At 41.0% G+C, this 24,006-nt stretch overlaps 2 protein-coding genes across 3 annotated transcripts in view; one reads left to right on the forward strand and one right to left on the reverse strand.

Moving 5' to 3' along the window:
- Nucleotides 1-24,006, forward strand: part of plxdc2b (plexin domain containing 2b) — an 84,468-nt gene that overhangs the window by 46,307 nt on the left and 14,155 nt on the right. For both annotated transcript variants that reach the window (XM_085763325.1, XM_085763324.1), the window contains exons 5-11: nucleotides 6,369-6,491; nucleotides 10,578-10,696; nucleotides 12,006-12,105; nucleotides 17,205-17,300; nucleotides 17,480-17,561; nucleotides 22,894-22,954; nucleotides 23,824-23,977. In XM_085763325.1, the coding sequence (XP_085619451.1) occupies nucleotides 6,369-6,491; nucleotides 10,578-10,696; nucleotides 12,006-12,105; nucleotides 17,205-17,300; nucleotides 17,480-17,561; nucleotides 22,894-22,954; nucleotides 23,824-23,977 (735 nt within the window). The remainder of the gene's footprint in view (nucleotides 1-6,368; nucleotides 6,492-10,577; nucleotides 10,697-12,005; nucleotides 12,106-17,204; nucleotides 17,301-17,479; nucleotides 17,562-22,893; nucleotides 22,955-23,823; nucleotides 23,978-24,006) is intronic.
- Nucleotides 1-24,006, reverse strand: part of LOC146966724 (zinc transporter ZIP12-like) — a 201,537-nt gene that overhangs the window by 2,059 nt on the left and 175,472 nt on the right. The window lies entirely within an intron of this gene.

Consider the following 24,006-nt stretch of genomic DNA (forward strand, 5'->3'; position numbering starts at 1 on the left):
GCGGGAGAAGATAATTTGTGAGGAGGGTGACGGAAGAGCAGCAGACTTAACAATTATATTTCTTTCTTTTTTCTTTTCTGAGTCACAGTTACTTTCTAAACAGTCAAGCAGCCAATCCTCGAACACATTAACAATGTGGCCAAGACTGGCTTGGCATGCAGCCTTGTCAAACATATGTGGTCTAAGTCCACTTTTATGGTTTTTACATACTGTAAATCTTTACACTGCAAAAAGTCTGCATTTTGGCTGATTTCTAAGAAATATTCAAACAAAATTTAAATCATATCTATCAGAAGCAGTTCTACTCTTTGATAAGATAAAGATTCAATTCAGGCAAAATGTATGAGTAAGATACAGATTTGTTTTGTTTTTCTAGATCAAAATAACTTGTGGTCTACATATCTCCCTACTACTCTCCAGTCTTTACTCTATTTTCTGGTACTTTATTGACTACCAAATGATCTGTAAATTATAAACATGACTGAAAGACTGATCTACGATGAAAATGATCTTTTGTTGCAGCCCTACTCCTGTGGTATTCTCAAAACTTACACTCAAAGCATCCTTTTAATACGGCTACATGAGATTCACTTAGATCACTTTACAAAGCCAGTTGAGAATAGACTACAGCTGTGTTGAAACAATAAAAAGAGACAGGAAACATGAAACACTGTGGTGAGAGTAAATGGATAAAGCCAACAAAGGGGATATGTTTTACAGTCTGTTACACTGACTAAGACTTCCTGGGTTTACAGTGACTGTCAGCTTGCTGCAGGTCTAGTGGTGAACTGACAGGTTTTTTGTAAGAGCCTAGTTTGTATTGGAGAGTGTGTAGAGGGCTCAGCATGTATGGACAGTGAATATCAGTGATGATATATGATCTGACCACTGCCAGCTGTGTAGCCGGGCATCCAGCTGTGGTATGCTGTTTACAGGGCCAGCTGTCGCACTTTACAAGCAGAATGTAAACATAAATTCAGGAAAACACACGAGCATGTTTAGCAAATGATATTAAAGATTCCCGGCAGCAGATTTCTAAACCCACAAGAACGAGTGTGTGTGTGTGTGTGTGAGGAACCAAATACATAACGTGTGTGAAGCAGAAAGGTGAAAGGAAAGAGAGTCAGGCTGTGCACTCCACTTCTCAGAGATTATTATCAGCTGTGACATTGGGGCTGTATTGTTTTCACCTTGTGTGTGTGTGATGGCAAACGGTTGTCTTGGAGACACCTTCTGCAGCAGGAACTACTACAGAGACCATGTTGTGTACAGACATGACACACATGACAAGATACACAAACAAAACTTTATTTTTAGGTTATTACTGAGTGCTCATGTAACAGGGAAGTAATCAAGGTCAGACATTACAGCTGGTGCACACGACAGTCCAGTTTCACTACTTTACTCCATCTGATCGTAGTTACAAGCCCAGTGGTTGAAAACCTGTTAACGGCTGCTGTTTATAGCTGAAGGGTCAAGAGGTGATCAGTAAAATAGGAAACATTTCTGCTGTTCAAATCATCATTTTTATTGTGAACTATTAAATAATTGCTTGTGGTGCAAAACCTACTAAAAACTTGTCATTGGCGATAATTAAAATGTATTCATACACAAAAATTTCTTGTTGAGTTGAGTAGACGTCAGGCTCAAGGCCAAAAAGGGGAGGAGTCACTGTGATAGGGTTTAGTCTGACTCTAGTGTCTGATCACTGCTGGTTTTAATCCTTACATGTGTTCAGCATAAAACGCATCATTTTCTGGCTAGTTAGAAAGACTAAGCATTGCTTTGTATCAATCAGTAATTAAAAACAGAAAAAGGCATCTAATTTAGATACAAACCTCAAAGCTTTGTACTTAAAAGACAAAAAAAAAGCCAAATAAAATACGCGTGTGTGCAAACCAGTCATGACGCTTCAGACCAGCTGTTATAAACACAAAATATCTTGTAAATTAAACACAGCTCAGTACTGAGGAACAAAGACCTAGTCTAAACACAATGTCCAATAAAGTGAAGCTTTAGTCTGCTGGGACTGCTAATTCCCACTCATGTTTTTCTTAGAAAATACACAGCTCAGCACTTTTGGATAGCAGCACATATAAACATAGCTCACCAAAGGAAGACTTATCCAACTCCATCCCAACTTCATAGAACCTTCTTCTCTACCTCAAACTCCCCTTTCCTTTCCTTTCTGCTCTCTCCTTGTACATCTCTTTTTCTCCCAGTAACCTCCTCCCTCTTCTTCTCTCCGGTCTCCCTCTGCTGTAAGTGAATGAATTGCCTCTCTGTTGTGCATCATAATGAATGAATGGCCTCTCTGCTGAGTGCCCCGCAGCTCTCACCTCTTTAGTGTATTGAGAGGCTGTCCGATTTTCTTCAGACTGTCAAATAAGTCGTATTGTGTTTTCAGGAGATTGCTGGTAAAGCAGAGACAGCACCAGAAATAAAACCCCTTGGACACAGGGCTTTGTGAGTGTGTGCTGCTGGTGTGTGGGTTTGTGTGTTGATGTCGGGGGACTTACAAGCTTTTTAGAGGTTGAAAGTGAAAGGAGAAGTAAGGAGAGTGACAAGGGGCAAAACATTTGAGACGTGTTTGAGCGAATGTTGGGCAAATAAGAGATGAGATGGAATGTATGGTGGCTGATTAGGAGGAAGTCATTTGTGTCGCTGCACAATCAGATAAAGGAGTGCATTTGCAGCGTCATACAGTACCATGCACCCACCGGGGCGCTCGAGCTTTCACAGCAGAATTATGTTTATCTTTGCCTTTATTTAGGCCGGTAGACTCAACAACCCTGTCTCTTCATATTCTATCCTCTTTACATTCATATACCATGACATAACATAAGGTTTTTATCTGATGTACTCTATGAACTGACCTGAATACGATTGTTAAGGTGCTTTAAGATAGTGAGCAGCTTTTGAACTGATGGCAGGAGGGTGTAACCGGCATATCAGTCGTGTTGTAAATGGTGCTTTTACTGTCCCAGATGAAATAAACAAAGTTCGAAGCAGACTTTCATTTCTGTTTCTACTCATAGGTTTATCTGTTCTCTGGTAAGGTGGTGAATCATCCCAGTAATTTAGTTCCTCTAAAATCAGTTGATGTAGCAGCCTATCATTCCCCATTGTTGTAGTTTCTGTAGTTGCCATGGTTACATGACGAACCTAGACAGCGGGTTGAAGAAAAACGGCAACAGCCCCCCCCCCCCCCCCGCAAAACAACAGTTCAACATCTTGAGGAATAAACTTTTTTTTACCCATTTGTTCCTTTGTCGGGGGTTAGCAGGGGGACTGGGCCCAGGTGCAGACACGGACACAAAAACAGGTGTGGTGCAACTGAAAAAAATGATTTATTGAAAAATAAAACAGCTTTAACAACTTTACAAATACGCAGGAAAAGAGCGAGGAGAAACACTCAGGGCGAACACAGGGGAGAAAACAGGGTATGAACACAGATGAAGCAACAAAGGACAGTGGGAAAACACTCAGGTTAACGAGGGAGAAACGAGACACAGGTGTGTGGGGGGGGTGTAATCAACACAGGTGAGCACAGGAAGACAAGACACAGGGAATTTCACAATAAAACATGACAGCCTTGACCTTGAGGATGAAGATCGATTCGATACCACTCTCACATCTGTTTGCTCAATTACCATTTGACGTCCTACAGGTGGGGTCAGGTATTGTCAAGTTTGAGTTCATATAACATTAATCTAACAGAGTTAATTGAACGTCACTACTGTAGCTGCTGCTATTTTACTCTTTCCTCAACATTTTTCCTACAGCTGTCAGCATAAAATGGTTCCAATGGCTGATTTATTTGACACAGGGCATGGCATAGAAACAATTAGTAAGTTATTTGATTATTCAATCAACTTAACATTCAACAACAACAACAACATGAGTCATTTAATATGCAAAAAAAGGTTTTTAGATTTGTTTTATGTCATTATTGATGAAATATTGTTTGGGTTTGATTTAAAAACAAGCTTTTAGCAGATGTGACCTTGTAAAGGACATTTTTTTCACATTTTTTGACTGATTTATCAAAAAGGAATAAATGAATGAAAGTAAAATGAGTTGCAGCCATGTTCACAGCTTGGATGTGCCATTACCCATTACTGTTACTGTATGGACTAGGACTACTGTTTTTCCAAAGAAAATGCAGCCCAAGGCCATGTACTCTTTCATAATTGGACTGGTTTGAGCCACTCTAAACAAACAGCTATTAAGAACTACTCTGGAAAACTTAATGAGTGGCCCTTGATTTAAGTCTTAATTGCCTTAAAAATGAAAACAACATCAACCATGGTAACTCCGACTCAACTCTGTTGAACCCCGACAACGTTGTATCTCCTCTCCCAGGTGGAGTTTGCTACAATCATGACTTCACACAGCTAAATAAAGTCACATCTTCACTCCCTCCTCCTGCGCTCAGTGTGTGTGCTGACAGTGCTGTACTGTGTACAGAGGTAATTCTGAGCAGGGTGGTCTTTGGGGGAAGATTGATTCCCCTCATGGTATGCTCTGCTCCTTATTTCCAAAGTAATAGATGTGTTTTTATAGCCCGCCTACTGTATGAGAAGACATATGGTGACATGAATTCGGGATTTAGAGGCCTGGCCTCTACAAGACTTTTTTCCAAAAATCCTCTTTCCTCTCTCTGTAGGGTTTTTTTTCCCCCCAACATACCACTTTACATACTGTATTTATATCAACTTTCCACAGGAATGATTTCAAACACTGATGATTTGTTTTATATTCATGTCCATGTCCAGACAAAGTGAGGCGAATGAGGTCCACAGTTATATAGTTCACCATGTCAACACTGATTTGATTCCCATGTCTGTGTGGAAGCATGAGCCAGCTGCCGGTTAACTACGGCTTAGGGCAAGCCTGGCTGTAACAAATTTCACCTCAAAGCACCTCTAAATATCAGTAATTACCATGTCATATCTTGTTTGTGTAATCCATATCCATACTGTGGTGAGATTTAATGTGTTAATTAATGGTCTTTAGAGGTTCTGGTTTCCAGTGTTTGTGCTCAGCTAAGCAGACTGTGGCTTCGTATTTACCATACAAACATGAGTGTGGTGTCAAACCTCTCACCTCATTATTCAGGTAAAACTTTCCTACTCTCAAATTTAAATATGGTGCCTCATTATTTTTTCCTGTCAAAAATATCATATTTCTAGTCATTGTTGCATTGTGTATTTGGCACACAAGAAGATCACAACAAGTCTTAAATGTTTGAACAACCCTGTCATTATCATCAAAATCCTACATTTTCACAACTTTCAGAAAGCCAGCCGGTGGTAAATATAGACTTTTATTTATTGCAAGAAAGTTTGTTTTGACCATTTTTGTAATTCTTTCCTTAACTGTTCCTCAAAGATAGATTACATGAAATTGTCTCTCCTTAATGCCATTTATTACGCCTTTGGTTTTAATGGTTTTTTAAGGCTATGTGTCATTGTTTGTTGTGGAGATTTTTGCAATTGAATGAGAAACAATAGGCTTTTTCTCAAAATACTGTTGAATCAATCTCAAAACAGCAGCTGACATTGCTAAACTTTGTCAGTAGAGATGCCATTTGCTACCGTCGTCATCAGTGCAAATTCCCTATGCAAAGACTGTTCCCTCGTGATGAATAGTAGGCGTTTTCTGTTTTTTTGTGGTGACCATTAATAACCATGTTTACAGGCTACTAAATGATGCAGCTCTAGTTTGTGTTGACTGATTACATTCCCCTCAGTGGAGAGATCTATTTGTGCCTCGTTGAAGGCACACATAAATTGGAAGAGTTAACATAATCCTTTTTTGCCATCATGGTCTCTTGTTAACATCTGTGATGGATGACATGGAGTAAAAACACATGTAAGAGAAGGGAAAGAAGAAGAGTAGAAAAAATTGGAAGAACCGTGCAGGGTTATGACCCCATCATAATAAATAATTTCTCACTCGGTATACAGCGCATTCCTCTAAAGCCCCCTCAGATTTGTCCTTCTGTTTTTTGATAAAAGATAATAGTGCTAATTAATCACCAAGGGGAGCTGAGGCAGCCGGCAGCACGAGGCCTGAGAGAGACAATGAGGTGATCGTTGTGGCTAATGAGGGAAATTTTTTTGACTGGGGGCTTGTTGTCTTCCTGAACGATACTGTGTTAGATAACAGCTTTACTGAAGGAGGAAAGGTAGTAATGGAGAGATTGAAGTTTGTTGCCAGAGGGTAAATGCACCTTAAAACATTATATCAGAGCATAAACAACACTGTAAGTGATGAAACAAACATTTTCTACAGTTACAGAGCTTTTGCCTCTAAGAGTACATAAAGTAATAGGTTGTGTATTTTCTCTCTTTCTCCTGCAGGGTTCATCTACACTGGTGATGTGGTCCATCGGATGCTAACAGCTACACAGTACATCGCTCCCCTGATGGCCAACTTTGACCCAAGTGTCTCAAGGAACTCTACCGTTATCTACTTTGACAACGGTAATAACATTTTACTCCAAATATCTTGTTTCCATTGTTTATTTTGGCTTCAATCACTCATTTATTTTGGTAACAGTGGAGTATCATTATGTCCCAAAAGCTTAACACAAAACAAAAAATGAGAAAGAATTAAGTTAACAACTAGTCAGCAAGCAACACCATAATTATTTATCAGTGTTAGCGGCAAATGGTCTGTTGTGCTTGATCTCTGTATTTGATTTTTATGTCTTCTGGATTACTGTCATAAAAGTTGTTGGTGCATGCTTTTACATTATAAAAGCATAAATTTGATTTTAGGAGGAGCTAAAACATGTAGCCAACGTGGAAGTGCAAAACACTCAAATGTCAACTTTAGAGTCTCATACAAAAAAACTTTATACAGTATCTGCTGCTTCATAAAATTTACATAAGCAATCTAGATTTTATAAAGTTCTGCACAATTGCGGGTATGGCTTTCAGGTGACAGGTGAGTGACAACACACGCCACCACCTCTGCTCTCTGCACATGTCTCCAGTCCTCAGACTTCCTCCGACACGAGCCGTCTTGTTTTTATGACACCCGCCTCTGTGACCTCTGTGACATTCCACTAAATTCCACTTGCTCATTTTAAACTAAATTGATGCCCTTCCTCCATCTGTGTACCTTTCCTTTGCCATTTGTGATGGTTGTTATCCATCATGTCAGTCATCGCCATCTAATCCCTCTGCAGCAGAGTGATGGACCAACTGTGTGACCTTCTGCAGTGGAGCTCATCAGACTTTAACCAAACTGGCAGTCAATCGATTCTCATCCGGGCTGCTCCTCAAAACACTGTCCATCAGTCAATGTGCTGCCAATACAGCATAAGGACTGTATGGTCTGCTGTGTTATGGGCGAGTCACTTCTTCTTTCCATCAGAATTTGAGCAGTTTGATGAGGTGTGGTGTTCACAGTAAAAACGTATTGTTTATTTCCGTTACGAAAAGCAGGCTGGTGGGAGTCGTGTGAAACTTCACAGCGACTGTGTGAATCTTTGTCGTTAGATGTGTAATTTTCACCAAAACAGAACTTTTACGTAAGGCTTTTGAATTAAAATGTGCTAAATAAAGAGCATGTGATTGGCTGCGACAACACTTTCTCAAGTGCTATCTTAAAACTATCCTGAAGTTTGATAGTGCACAGTTTTAGAGTTGTGAAGTGTTTCAACACCTGACGCACCAGGAATTTGACTGTTTTTGCCAGCAGGTTCTTGTGACAGCACCGGGGTAAAAATACCACTTACCGTGCAGGCTGTAAAACACATTATACGCACTGAGATTTTAACACTAGAGAACTCTGCTCTAACTTTGTTCAAAGTATGAGATAGGTACTTATTAATTTGTTATTAACTTCATGCTCTTTGTCAGCAGCTCTGGTAAAAATGTTGTCATCATATGTTAAGAAAAGTACATGTGACTGTCTGTTTGAAGATATTGAAGACGATTAATGAGTGTCAAACATCTTGACATGTCAAAGCATGAAAAGCACAGGTGTGGTTTAATTAACAAGCCAGATGTCTAAACAGTGTGAATGTGTCAACATCCCTGATTTGCATATAGTCTGAAAACAGATGAGCAGATTTGTGTTCTGCACCAAGGAATCGCCTTAAATGTAGCGACATGTGAACAACAGTGTCTTAAATCTATCTTTATTTTATCTGGGTACACTTTGGAGATACTTTACATGACTTTAAGTGTGAATAAAGCCACGCAGAACAACGCCATGTTCCTGCTGTGCTTTATTGCTACGACAAGTTAAAATGTCTACTGTGAAGTGGTGCACTGGGGATCATAAAAAATATTAAGTAACAGTAAGAAGGAAAATTAAATAAAATATGAAAAAGGAGAGAGAGTACAGTAGCAGCACAGAATGAAATAACTTTAATAAATGGATGCGGCGTAAACCACACTAATAATCACTTCACCGGGCTGAGGGTGGGCCGGTGTAATAGGACAGAGTTTATTTTGTTTGTTTTGAGTTCATATGGCATGTTAAGCTTGTAAGTGGAATTAGAAACAAGGCCAGTGTGTACTCCCCCCACACCTCCTCTCCCACTCTGTATTTTTAGCCAGGAAGCCCCAGATAGCATGGCAGCCTCAACTCCTGAACTCAATGCATTTTAAGCAGACTTATATTAGGCTTAACTTCTGCTGACTGGGTAAGCCCGCAGTGCCATACGTTAGCAGCAATTTAGCGCCCTGTCCTCTCTCCGTTATTCACTGCCTTTCTCCTAAACTCACTATTCTTTACTGCATTTCACAGCAACTCTTCAGTGCCTCTTCTTTTCTTCCCTATTTCCCATCGAAGCCCTGAAAATGGTCTGCCTTAGCCTGCTGCCTTCACCACTGCAGTTGCCAAGTTGAATATCGGTGCCAGATCAGTCCCTAACATACCTCTAACTTCCTCCTTTGTTGTTATTCACGCCACATGTAATTTATTATGGGGTCTTCTGTACAAGCAGATGCCCGTGCTCTACAAATTGTCAGCAGAGAAGCAAAATTCTTGTCTTTACTTTGGATGGAAGAGCTGTGGCTGTGTGACGGAAAAATTGATTAGTTGTGTTAACAAACCTTTATTGCCCTGGTGCGCAGCCAAATGACGAGCTCTGAGGGGGGAATGGCTCTCACATCAGTAGAGTCTCCAGAGTCCACAGTAAATCAAAATAGTGTTAAAAATAATGGGAGGCCCGCTGTCTGGAGGGTAGACCTGAAGTCTGCCGCTAATTTAGTACATCCCCCAAATGAAGGCAACACTGCTTGACTTGATGTGGTCAAGTGGGATAAATAGCCTTTCTGCCTTTAAGAGGCAGTCCAACACTCACAGATTTGTGTATGTGTTGCTTCATGTTAAAATGTCTCCTCATGTCCCATCCTCTTACCTAGACATAAAGTATATAACTGGTTTATTACACAGTATAATGCTGTTGTGGTCACATTTAAGGATATTTTTAAAGGAGGTCATTGTAAGTTTTGCTATAGGTAGCTAACATTAGCATTAACAGCTGATTACTTGGAGGAAAACATATTACAAATGTAGCATCAAACCAGTCATTTACAGGTGAAGTGCTGTCTCCAGCTGCAGAAAGCAATGGTAATGTCTCTAGCACATCCTTTCTTCTATTGAAGTTAACATGCTAACTGGCTAGCCACAGCCTGTCTTTACACTTTCCGATATAGCGACTCACTGTAGCCTGTAATCTCCCCCTGAAGATGCAACATTGCTCACAGATTGTATTATAACCTACTGTGTTAGTGTACAAAGTCAACAATGGCTGGAGCTCTTGTCAAGCGACACCACCACCACCTGCCCCCGGCAAGAAACCATGTTTGGTGCCAGTGAAAACCTCTATTCACATACATTATTGAGATGGAAGAAGACATTTCAAATCCTGCACCAGCAACAACATAACCATTATGCATGACTAGATACCATGAAAAGTGAAAAAAATATGTCTTTGTGTGTGTAAATACATTGGAGTCAGTCTTGCCCTTTGCTTTGATTCATCCCTGGTGGTGATTGCTTTCAGCCAGTGTAGTTCCTATACTGAAAGAAGCAGTCGCTGACAGTGCTGTCACTCGCTCTTACACAGAATGAAAAAGTTTTTTTTCGCTGTTGTGAAAATCGCCGGAGCTACAGAATCCGTCACAGTAACCGCTGTGCCTTGATTTGGTTTTGTCAAAAGTTTCAGTTTTATGATTGTTTCATCATGTTCCAGTGGAGGGTTTTCAAATAAGTGCTAACTTTACTTCAATGTCAATCACCTCACACCCACAGGAGGAAATGAAGTCTCTGCCAGGAAATAATCCCTCAAAAACATATCACCTTACCAACATGATTGTTACACTGATGTCTTCTTATTTGGTGTCTTTGTCCGGTCAGTGGTTCATTTCACGCTAGATCTGAGACAGTGGAGATAGAGTTTCAAAAACAGTGAAAAAAAGTGAGTGTTAAGTGTCAGCTACATGGAGACAGTAGCTATCTTTGTCACCTGTGTTCTCCCTGTGGCTATTCAATGTTGTCAGACGTGTGGTATTGAACTGTTTCTTTGTTTGTGGTTCTGGTTCTAGGTACTTCTCTGGTGGTTCAGTGGGACCACGTCCACCTACAGGACAATTACAATCTGGGGAGTTTCACCTTCCAGGCCACGCTGCACAATACTGGCAGAATCGTCTTTGCATACAAAGAGGTCAGGATGGATTAATTCAAACAGTTTCTCTTTACATCTTGAGGAAAAAATCGTTCTCCTAGTCTGTCATTGACTAGCATTTCTTACTTTGTGTCCTTATTGTGTATCTTATTTTCACACTTTTTCTGACTCATTTATACCCATCCTGCATACAGTATAAATCAGTGTTGGAGTGCTACACAAAACAAAAAATCTACTATAACCTCTTTAAACTCTTAAGACTTCAGTTGTGAAGAAAATGTTGATGAATTACTGACAAAACAGCTCCTATATAATCAGAACACATGCTGACTGAATTGTCTTTGTTGTCTTCTTTCCTAGAGACAAAAATAACATAATTAAACATATCAAAAGTATCCACCTACATTACAAAAAACCCCATCTCTAATTACTCCAGAACATTTCAGAATTTAATCAGACATTTCAAAGAATAGTGAGATTCTTAAATCAGTACTGTAATGTACAGTCAAAAGAAAACATGAGTCATTTTCCACATTTCTCCCCAGCAAGTCAGCTCTAACAATCTGCTTCCCTTCTGGTTTTAATTTTGTCTGACTTCTTAAAAAGTACTCCCATTTTGCACATGTTTTCACTCAGGTCATTACACTGAAGTGAGTGTTGGCAACACAACAAAATACTGTTTTGTTGTTGTTGTTGTTGTATTTTGATGACGTAGTGCTCTCATACTGTTTCCATTTACTTGATATGGGTTTAAAACAAAATAGCATTACGTCACACGTTTTGGGTCACTGTTAGAGACACCCTGTCCTTGTGGTGTCTAATTAATTTCCAAATTTCAGAAATGCATTGAAGAAGAAAGAAAGAATAAGAAGGAATAAAACATTATCTCTAGCAGAGTCTATGATATTAATAATTTCACATGTTATAAGAAAAGGGCACTTGGTCAAGACTTGTTCAGTACAACTGAGTGTCAACTTAATTTCGCTTTTCCTGAGTTACTAGTGCATTTGCGTAGTTTAACTCCCCTGCTGATGTTCAGCGTAGAATAAAAACAACAGATGAACAGACATATGAATTTGAATAGACCATAAATGTCATGTCGTCTGTTTTTTGTGAGTTTTCCCTTAGGACACTCCTCACAGAGTTGCTGTTTGTGACAGTGATGTTTTTTGTGTTCACCAAAGACAGCCATATGCACGATGCCTCACCAGGTTCCTATGGGAGGTGGTAATAAATTGGTTGATTTGTTGGGGGCTGTCAGTAAGATGTGGCCTGTTTCTGTTTTTCAGCCTGCCCCCAGACACTTTGCCATGGTCCTGGTAATTGATTTTCCCATCTTCTATTTCAGATCCCTGTTGAGGTGTCACAGATCAGCTCTGTCAATCACCCAGTGAAGGTGGGGCTGTCTGATGCCTTTGTGGTGGTCCACAAGATCCAACAGATACCCAGTGAGTCTCAAACACGCTGTTCTAGCTTTTCGTACTCACTCGTCCAGAACAAGAAATCCTCAGTTAATCCAAATGCAAAGTTTATAAGAAACAGAACAGCAGTCGTTCCCATCATAGCTTAGCAACCATCAGTCTGCACAATAGGTCTGTCAAGCTTTGGGTTTTTCCACATGAAGAGGCCGTCTACAAGGGGTTGTGATAAGATTGACACTCCCTATCTAAATAGTTAGGAGGGTGGGTCTTAATAATAACCACAGCAACAGTAACTAAGGTGATGAGACTCTATCCAGTTTCACTTTTCAGAAATACTTCATGCCCAGTGACCATAAGATCCCCGAGTCATCCAGGTGACTGACTTTTTTATTTACCTTAAACTTTGTCTCGTAGCTCTGAGTTCAGCCTCAGTCTGTTTTTCTGCTGCTTCAACTGTCACCACCTCTGCTCCAGCACCACCCCACCTCTCTCTCTCTCTGGGCAGCGTGCTGAGCTACGGGCACGGCTCCAAATCTGCCTCCCCTATTTGCTTTTTGAGTTACCGCAATTCTGGTCCATTAAATTTAAAGCAAATGTGACCAATGGGGAGACACATAAAACCTTTGTATCCAGACTCTGTGTCTGTCATGGGCTCCGACTCAAAGCCTGACACAGTAATGACATGTCAGATGTGATTTATTCAGTCAAATTTGAACACTTGTGATTGGAAGCATGGAAGTTGCGACATTTATTTGTCAAATTTAATATCCCTTTTTTTCCTTTTTTGTCTTTCACATGGCATCTTTATCTTATTTGTGGTTTGTGTATTCTCTGGTTTAGCTTAAGAGTAAAACAACTCTCCAGCTTATTTGGAGTGATATCTGACATTATCTGAAGGCTTTTTATACAAAATCTCTTTAAGAAAGCTGCAGTTGGCAGTGAGAGATTTGTATATTGAACCTGTTAGCACAGTCCTCCTAGACTTCATAAACCAAGCTGTCTTTGATGCCTCTGACACAGTATGATGAAACCAGTGTGTCCCGCCGCTCGGCTTGGGAGTGATGAAATCTTGAATGGAAGCGGCTTCACTAGGAGGTGTTGTGTGTTGAACGTGAATGTGTGCGTTCTCCTCTTTATGGCAGGCATTTCTCTGCTCTGATAATCCATCTGAAAATTATACACATAACACTGATTCTACTTCCTGAAACATCAAACTTCTAATGCTAAAGAGATCAAACAGCCGAAAGTAAACCTCTTCAGTTAATATGGTGACTGTCCTGACCTCATTTATGAATCACATTAAACCACAGCGTGATTATTTGTGCAGATTGCTCGGTAACTGACCGTTTGCTGAGTGCCAGTCTCTGATTTACCGTCAAGCTTTTTGTCCTACTGCAACACGTATGCAGTTTACAACACCAACAGGGGGCAGATTTACTACTTGATGTACTGGGGTCCTTGATTTCAGACAAAAACAGCTTCTCATTTACAACCAGCAATTAAACTAAACATTTAACATCCCGCTGATTGAAAATGCTGGCTTCAGCTCATTGTTAATTGTTTCTAGCTGATTTGTTTTAAATCAAGAACCTGGTCCAAAGGATCTTAAATATGCATTTGATTTTTACATTTTTACTTTTTACTAAAATTAAGATCAGAGTTCAATGTCATTCAGTTGTAACCGTTTGGCTTTTAACCTTGTATTCTTCATATGTGGAAACCATATGTCTCCTTATTAACAGCCCTCATCCTAAAAGCCTCCCTCTCTTAGGAAAACTAAACTGACCGAATAATCCAATGTGTTTGGCAAACATAATGCTACGGTGGTTAATATTTTCCAGGGTTTCTGGAACGAAAACTTCCCCCAAGCTCCACCAGCGTCCAGGACACAGTGACAGTTCATTTTTTTTATGTACTGTATGATACCTAGCCAGAGATGCTGACAATGGCAGCTTTGTTTGAGCTTAAAAGTGATAATAAGTTCATCACACATTTGTGACACAGATGCTGACAAATCTAAAGCCTGTGTGGGAGGGAGGGGGGTTAGACCATTCAACTGCTATGGCTGCTACAGCTGATACAAACAAGGCTTTGTTTTCTCGCTGTGCAACAAGCAGGTGATATTTGCAAAGAGCAAAGGTTCATGTCAGTGTCTGAAGGAAAAGGGTAATATTTGCATCCAGCACCTGTCAGTCTGAAGAGCCTGATGTGCCCCATGAACTGTGAGCTTGTAGAGAAAGAAAAGGTTGCTGCAAGAGCAGAGGTTCTTCATAATGATAGTCATCCTATAATAGAGAATAAGCTTTTAACATTAGGTGGATGGAGATTAACCTTTAGAAAAAAGCAAGAGTCAGCCCTTTATGAAAAAGTAGGATGCCATAGCTGCTCAGTTCTCCAAAGGCAGCTCATCTGATCCCACGACCAGAAGGTTCACTTTGTAATGTGTGACCTTAAATCCCCCTTTGTTCTTGCACTCAGCGTATACAGTGGAAATGTAGGTGAAGATGGTGCTGAGGGGGGCACTTCTTGTAGAGAAATATTATTCAGCTAAAAAAAATAAGTGAATAATTTAAGTTCTGCCATGTTGGTATGTTAAGTATGTTAAGCCTGAATCCTAACAGCGGAAAAAGTAGACAGGAAAGCACTGACCGCTGCAGGCTCCACCATGAAGAAGTGTTCAAACTCTGTGAAGTGTCTCTGCAGCCAATTACTGTGTGGCAACCATGGCAACCAGAGGGTCATTTTTAACCCCACTGTAGCTTCGCCTCGGATTAAAAGCTCAAATAAAACATTTTACTCTGCCTGGAGGTAGAGCGTGCCCACAGCACATCCAGTAAAGACAGAGATGAGAGGGAAGATTTGTGGCTGCGGTGTGTAATTAACAGGTCAGGTACAAGTATGTGTGCAGACCCCGGCTTTAATTCACTTTCCCCAGGCGAGATTATACATTATCACTCACGATGAGTTACTCCAAAACTGGCGCCAAAGCTGCTTATCACATTTTCTTTCTTGTACCTAGATTAATAATCTTATTTTTTAGGATGCTACCAGGGCTAGAGCTGTTAATTATATATGTACAATACACTGTTGCCCATAAAGTTGGAATATACATATATATATATATATATATATTACCTCTTCTTTTCACCTCTTTGTGACAATGTGATTAATTCTTGGTAGATAAAGTCTTCTGACACCTGCTACTTGGGACTCAGTATGTAATCATTGCACCTGGTCATAGGTGAAAGAGGAATGTGTCTGAATTCTGAAAACAAAATTATTCAACAGTGTATATGCTTGTTTTTCTTTTTAGCTCTCATGGCTTGATGCTCAATAATTACATTTCATTCATGGCTGAGTTCTGCTTAAGAAGGAAGACTGTGGATTAATATATATCGGAGCTATCAAAGAGCCAAGAGCGTACTCACGAGGTGAAAGAGGTTGATTGAACACACTGAAACATTTGTATGAAAAAGTGCAAAGATCCAGAGCGCTGTCTGATGAGAGGAGAGCGAGAGCCTGCTATTATTTCAGAATTAATTTTCAACTCAGTGGCTTGACAACACATCTCATGCAGCTCTTTGATATGGATGAATAGGCAATAAGAGGCAGCCTGTTGTTGTGACTTCATCAAAGAAAATATGCATGAAATACAGTTTCTCATTGTATGTATATACAGTAAATGCTGAGGAGAGCGGTAATTGATCTTCCCTGAATATGCTGTTGTGATACAGGTTAACTCCACCTTGTTGTGTCTAATTGATGACACACTTTTGCAAATCTGCTTGTTTGTTAGTATCTGTGAAAGGTAGCAACCCTCATTAGCTGTTGTTGATGTTGTTGCTGTGGCTGCTTGGTTATATTGGATCTGATTTGCAGCTTCCCTTCCACCTAACAACCAGAGAGGCCAGCGAGTCTGCACAGTCTGCCCACACAGGAGCTGCCTTAGGCTGGAGAACTGACCTTCCTCTGGCCCCCACCATGTCATTAGGCACCTGATAATCCCTTTTCTAGAGGCAAGAGGAAGCCAGTCACCAGGGGAGGGGATGAGGGGAAGGAAGGGTGGTCTTATTCTGAGGTTAGACTGAGCTGGCTCACATCTTCCGCTTTGATCAGTTGTCCTGTGTATAATCAAACCCAGCAGGTCTGCAGGGAAACAACATCCCATCACATGAGAAGAGCAACACTGGAGCCAGCTTAGTCAACAACTCATAGACTGAAAATCAATCAATCAGGCAAAAATAATAACCTTGGATTGTGTTAAAGACACACACATCCCACTGTGAAACTGTTCCTTTAACTTTAAAACTGTTTCCTAACCCAGATGGTAATATTATATGATGAATGGGACTTGAAAGTCACCGCTTGCTGTATACGTTACACGGCGATAGTCTTGTGTGTTGAATTTCAATTTTGTAGCTCATTGGTCGAGCAAATACAAGTGCTATAAGAGATGTCATGTACTGAGCAATGTCATGCTGCACGCCGCACGGGGCGGCGACACAGTTTCCTATTCTACAGATTTACGGATTCATTCCTGGAGCGCCTGCATAGAAAGTCACATAAAAATCCAATCAGAGTTTAAATTAACCACTTTATCAACAGCACAGAGGAGTTATTATCAGGTCTTTTAAAATATTATGCAGTAGAAGAACCTTTCTGACTTTAACAAAGGAGGTATTTCATCCTCCTCTTTTTCCATTTCCACCGATGGCAGAGAAGATGCATGGCCGGCAAGAGCAAGCGGCCCGTTTTACACCGGCCCCATACGAGAGCCAGGATGCAATAAGAGTCAATGATGTATCTAATCAATCGCTCCATCTTACCCCGCCTGATGACTTGGTGTTACAGATGACTGAGAACGCCGCCTTTCAACAGGGCCTGATTGATATCAGCTCCCGGGGGAAATTGCCACCGTCCATTGCCAAGTCACAGGCTGACACTTGAGCACAAAAGAGAGGGGAGAAATAAAGTGCTGTGGTAGCATCCCATATGACCCGATTCTGCCTCCCACTCTCTCTCCCCTTTCTTCGGGGACCACTTGTCCCAGTTTTTATCTCTGGGTGGAAGATTTGTGATGGTTTGTTCGCTCTCTCACTCTGCCCGCTTCTTTCTCCAAAATATAGATGTGAGGCGGAGAACAATCTATGAATACCACCGCGTGGAGCTGACGAAGACAAAGATCACCAATTCTACAGCCGTGGAAATGATGCCTTTACCAAGTAAGGAGAATTTATTGTAAAAGCTGCTGGCACACTGCACAGTATAAGGATCTAAGTTTTATTCGATCAGTTTCATATCATTATAAGACCTCTCCAGCACACAGGACTTTGGCTATAAGTCAAGTGTAAGTGTTTGACAGATATTTTGACCTGTTTTGATGTTTCTCTCTCCTCTCCAGCCTGTCTCCAGTTCACCAGCTGCAGCAGCTGTATCTCCTCACAGATCAACTTCAACTGTAGCTGGTGTCATCGCCTCAACAGGTTGGATATACGGACTCTTTGATCTCTAACTCACTCACATCTCTCACTAGAACCACAACTACAGTAGCAACTAGTGAACATTTTTTTCTGATAAAATGTTGAAAAGTAGCAAAACAATGTCCATCAGAGTTTCCCCAGAGAACCGAACAGTCCAAAAACTAATGATGTGCAGTTTACGAATATGTAAAACAGAGGAAACCTAAATTTTAGTGGCAGCTAAATTTTTTTGCAAGCGAGGGCTGGCTCCAGTCTATTGGGTTTTCACAGAACCACAGTGGTTCAGACCAAGCCGCGTCCTATGAGTAAGCAGCTACAGGCGAACCTCAGTTGTGACAATAAAGAGAAGTGACTGTTCGTTGACAACAATGGCAGCTCCTAATGAGGTTAAATCTAAATATGTGCATTGTTTCTGTTCAACTGCAAGACCTTCACCAAATTCTCCAGAAAAATGTTGCACTCAGCTTTCCATAGCAGCAAAACATAATGTGGATGAACCAGCATGATCAACACTGTCTTGCTGCAGGGAGTCCACTACAACAGAAATACTACTACACAGTCTGCAGACATATCATACGTTCGATATGATAATGAATTCATTTTTGTATGATTGTTTATCAGTTTGTAAAAGCGTCAGACAACCTCTAAGTTTTTCACTCTTCAAGCCGTTGAATGGGAAAGTAGTGGTTTTTCTACAGCAGCTCATTCGAACATTCATTCAACTCACACCTGTTCTGTCAACCTCTGGTCCCCGTTTTATCTTATCCTTCCTGACTCCCTGCACTTCAAACAAAAGTAAATATTTGAGCTGCTAAAGAAGTGTTAGTGTTCCTCCCTAGAATTTCCTGACAGCTGAAATACGAACTGCGGAGGGTTTTTGTTTCGTCGGGTCTGAGTTTTAGTTAAAAAGGCAGAGATGGGAATAAATTATGGAAAGATAGCAGAGCTGTGTTTTCATCCATGCAAGTTAAGACAGTCTCAACTTGCAAGCCAACAGATGTTTGCTGTCCTGATAAATGTCTTGTCTGAATTTGCGGAAAAATATTTTTTGGGGCGGTTGTTGTCTGGATTTTTTCAGTATGACGTGGGACAGCCATTATCCCCTCTCTTTGTAGGCCACGTTGTTGCCTTTTGCATCAAATATTAATCTGCCACTCTTTTATTTTGGACTCATCATTCATTCTGTGAGTAACGTGGTTGACTGGAGAAATGTGCAGCATTTCTGCTCTGTCCGTAGAGATTAGTTATTTAGGATTTACACTAGGTTCTGGATTTGACTTCCCCCCTCCTCTGCATCTTAAATTTTTCTTCCTTTGACGGAGACGAACTAATTTACAGTGCAGCGATACGAAGATGTGTTTTTCCTCACATGGAGGCTGTATTGAGATACTTTATTCCTGTAGCACTGATCTCATTAAGCTGCATTTTAATTAGCTTTCCGACTGCGTTAATATCTCACTGTTCAGTGTTGCTCTGCCCTTTGTATCCTTTAGCCACTTCCTTTGAAAAAGGCAAACATGCTTTAAACACGCGCTAATTAAAAACCGTGGCAGCCTCATTGGCTCCGGGGTTAATGAAAGGCGCTGACATTTAAAGAGAACAACCATAATGAACCTCTCTCAGTAAAGTGCTGCGAAGGTGAGAGCACAGCGCCTCTCTCATGCTAAGTTCTGAGCCGGACCACTTTGTTGTGGCTCATATGCGCAGACGGCGCCGGACCGGGTTAATAAAGCATGACAGACATCGGAGTGGACTCACAGTGCGCCATAAGTGCATGTGCACTGATGTGTTAGAAATGCAGGGACTTGTTTACCTACAATACCCAGCTGGTGAGCATCACAAATGCAGCTCATGGAAAATTAATGGCTGTTAAGGGGATGAATATTGAGTTTTAATATGTCTCAGTCTCTCTGCAAACTGTTATTGCATCCTTCATGTTGAGAAATGACATAATCACAGGCTCACAAATCTTGCAAACTATCCGGGGGGGAGAAGTATTCAGATCCTTTATTTACATAAATGTAGAAATACAATGTAAAAGATTATGTTGATTTGCCCATTTCAAAGTTTTGTGTAATTTCAGGGTTATTAATACTCAGCGGCACATTGTTTGGAGCTGGGTGAGAAATTGTGAGATGAAGAAAGCACAATTAGCAGGAGCTCAGGTGTCTCTGGCAGAAAGAAACACTTATTAAAAGCTGAGAAAGTGATGAACAGTGCAGTGACAGCGAGTGAATCATATCACGTCAGATTCTGAAGATGTCTTTGTCTAACACCGTATTCCATATTAGGTTAAACTAACACAACAATAATATGTGAAAGTGACATTAATCATCAGTATTGTCACAGTTTATCCTTGAGAACTAGATTAGAACAGTTTATTTTTTAAATCTATTCTTTCTGTGCACCTTCTTATCTATAAGACTCTGGGTACCTTAGCTACGGACGATAGCAGTGGTTTATTACAGAGGCTGTTGTAGTATTAGTCATGTTTAGGAAAGCAAGAGGACAATGGAGGAAGAAAAATCTCCTTTACTCTGGACAGATTATTTTCTATGTATTGAGTCTTTAAACTTTTATTTTGCAGGGAGGTCACAAAACTTCAGTCCATTTTTGATTTTGAGAGATTTTTTTCAGAACTGCTTGAGACATAAATCTAAAAATAAAAACAGGAAAGAAAAGGACAGGTGCAGCACTAGTATTATGAATATTTGAAACACGTAGGTTCACAGGAACCAACATTTCTTATCACTCCAGCAATATTACTATTACATAAAGTAAATCTTGAAAATCTTAGTTTGAGACTGAAAAGACTTGAGAAAGGGAAGATTTGGTTGTGTTAGCAACAGGAAGTGCAACTGTAGCAACTGTTTTGTCAGAAAAACAGAGGAGCAACTAGTGTATCTGTTTACTGTGCAGCCGTCAGTCAAAAATAATTACAGCTATGATCTGATTTCATGCTGCACATGATGCGAGTGGTCCTCCCGCACAGCATCTGCTTATCTGGAGGTGTGCAGCCTGTCAGGCTGTTCGAAGTCTTTCATCCTAACAGCTCACAGTAGTCGCTCCATCTCATTCCATTACTCCTTTGGAAAAGTTGCATGCCGGGAAGAAGTCCACAAAATGTCCATTGTCTTTTTTCATGACCGTTTCACAATAAAAGCCACTCAGGGTTTCGCCAGCTGAGTTCATTTAATGTGGAGCTGTAATGGGAGGGTTGATCTTTTTGCATTAGCAGTGACTTAATACAGCTCTGATGCATGTGCAGGGGAGCTGTACAGGGAAAGAAAAAATCAATGAAAAATATAAAACTAGAATTACTGCCTCCTGGTTGACTGCCTCTTCCACTCAGACTAGTTTCAGGTGACACCCTCTGTTTATCCACACTCATTTCCACTCAGACTAATTTGTGAGCTCATTGTGATTTTGACCTTTCACCACTAAACCATCAGTTTGTCCTTGAGTCCAGGTGAATGTTTTTCTTTTTTCTTTTACCATTGCCAGATCTAAAACCCACCTTTTGTAAATTAAGGGTCCACTTGTGTGAAATTTTGTCTTAATTGCTGTGTCACATTGAGCTTGACCTTTGACCTTTGGCCACCAAAATCTAATCAGTGCATCCCAGAGTCCAAGTGCACATTTGTGGCAGATTTGAAGAAATTCCATCAGTGTGTAACCGAGTACATTCATACACGCCGATGGACGAACAGAAGAAATGTTCAACACTAGAGTAAATGCTGTAGTTTACTTTTTAGCATCTGCAGACAATTTAAAGAATAACTCCTTGTTTGTCTTGATGGCGTCTCATGAAGCAGGACCGAATCCCACTAATGCACCCTGTTCGTCCTGCTGTGCGTGTGGGAGACCTGAGGAGAAATATTTTCCCTCATGGGTTCATTTATATTCAAATGAAGCCCTTCAACCCATTTCTAATTAAAAGCACAGTGGCTTACTGCATTATGGCAAATCGCTGAGATGGATACCATTGAGAAGAAACAAAACACAAGTTCCCAACAGGGACAGGTTAGACCAGGACCTATCAGTAATATTGAGTCCCATTCCACTTCCCTCACCTCCCTCTTGGGGGGGAGAGCAGTCAGGGAAAAGTGGGGGATTAAGCGGAGGAATCTGTCTTGCCTGATTGAACAGATGAGGCTGGATTTTTTCGGGGGGAAATAAAAGGAACGGGATGATTAGAGAGGTAGAAAGATGAAAATGGACTCCTTCACATAAAGTCATTACCATAACAATATGTTCTCCAGAGAAATGGGGCCTGCTGGAGATGGCTGAGTCTCTACTGGACTCATATTGTCTTTGCAGCACAGAGCAGATTGTGATCGTGAGCCAGTCATAGCTGTTGTTTATAGGTGTGCATTTTCCCTATACTGTATGTCCCCCTCTTGCAGTGAGGGATGATTTACAGACTGCCAACGCTTTTTAAAATTCACTCCATTTGACAGAACAGAGTGTGAGTGGGCTCGCTGCTTTGCATACTAACTTGTCCTCCCAGACAGGATACTGTTTTAGTGGCAAAGGGCCTAGACACACAGAACAATGGTGAGTTCACCAGTGGGCGAGTTTTAATTTTGATCCATTTACAGCATGGAGGATTAGTAGCTGCCGCCTCGATTACTGTCTGCCTTTTGAGGTTATTAGAAGTCTCCGGCCAAGATGCACAGTCGACTCAACAGCACCCTTGATCCAAAGGCCCCACGACCCGTTGAACCTCCTCCACACATTTCCTACGTCTTCATACTGTGTAAAGCTGCTCCCTCCTCACACTCCGAGGAGGGAGGCGGGGAGCGGGAGGGGCAGATGTTTGCCTCGCAGCTTGAGTCAGCACAGAGGAATCTGAAATATATTAACTAAAATAAGAAAATCATATCTGCCGTTGTAATGAGGACGCAACAAATTATACTTCACATTTGTTAAAGGGGAATGCCACAGTTTGTTTTTTACACATCAGGAGCCCTGTGGCTCTGGAGTAGCTACTTAAAGCTTTGGAAAATAGCTTCATTTTTTTTTTTACAGGAAGTGTGTTCTGGGATCAGCCTAATTGCCTTGTGGTTATAATGCATACCAGACAGGGTTTGTTGGATTGATATTTCCCATTTGACATATATGTCCCCTGGATGGATGAACTGTAATAACTTTAGCAATCCTTAAACTTTTCATCATGTCAGAACTGTTTATCTAAGACTCTGGTTTATGACCAAACATAAACTCCTCTGTAGCTCAGGTTTAAGGGCCATTTAGGAAATGGTAAGCTGCTAACAAACTAAACAAAATGAGCCTTTGACAGCTTCTGACTGACAGTTGTTCCCTTTGCCCTCAGATGTTCCAGTGGCTTTGACCGCCATCGGCAGGATTGGGTCGATAACAGCTGCCCAGATGAGGTGAACATACAAGATCATATGATGACAAGCCATCACTTGAATTTGTCTGATACTGCCATAAAGGGATAGTTCAACATTTTGGCAAATTGACCCATTGCCATAATCCCTACAGTTTTAGGAGTAGGTTGGTTACCTTTATTTGTCGGTGCAAGCTATTTTTGAAACGGCGGAGCAGAGCCGTGAGCTGCTCAGAGCTACACTACGGAGGCTCATGGGAGGTTTCCCTCATCAAACTCATCAAATACACAATCCAACAACTCCAAAATGCTCTGGTGGACAAGTTGTGACCTACACATTCACCACGCTATGAGATAATAACGAAACGTTACGAGACAGAGTTGTTTTCGAGGCAAATTCAGAGACTGCTTGCTGAAAAACTGCCCATGACAGGAACGCGCGTCAGCGGTTTTGCATGAATTTACCTCGACAACAACTCTGTCTCATAACGTTCCGTTATTATCTCATAGCGTGGTGAATGTGCAGGTCACAATTTGTCCACCAGAGCGTTTTGGAGTTGTTGGATTGTGTATTTGATGAGTTTGATGAGGGAAACCAAGAAATCCCATGAGCGTAGCTCTGAGCAGCTCACGGCTCTGCTCGACCACTCTAAAAATAGCTTGCACCGACGATTAAAGGTAACGAACCTACTCCTAAAACTATAGGGATTATGGCAATGGCCCAATTTGCCAAAATGTTGAACTATCCCTTTAAATCTTCCCCTATCTTGCCTGATCATTTTTTTTGTGTGTGTGTAGTGTGGTGTGTGTGTTCCTGGATGATGAATAGTGCAATAGGAGAATCCCCTCTCATGCGTTAGCTTTCTGTTTGAGACCGTGTACTCAGTCGTGACCACATTTGTCATCTTTCAGACCAAGGACAAGATGTGTGACATCATTGACACCACGTATCTTTACCCCTTCACCACCACCGTCGTCGCTAAAACAACATCCAGGAGCAGAGAGGCCACTGCAGGCAGGGACACGCCCTCCACCTCCCACCCTCCCACCAGCGTCCCCACTGAAGGTAAAGTAGGAAACTGAGCTCGAACGAGG

The sequence above is a fragment of the Trachurus japonicus genome, chromosome 20, assembly GCF_045865225.1.
Source record: "Trachurus japonicus isolate A0001 chromosome 20, Traja_1.0".
Classification (NCBI taxonomy): domain Eukaryota; kingdom Metazoa; phylum Chordata; class Actinopteri; order Carangiformes; family Carangidae; genus Trachurus; species Trachurus japonicus.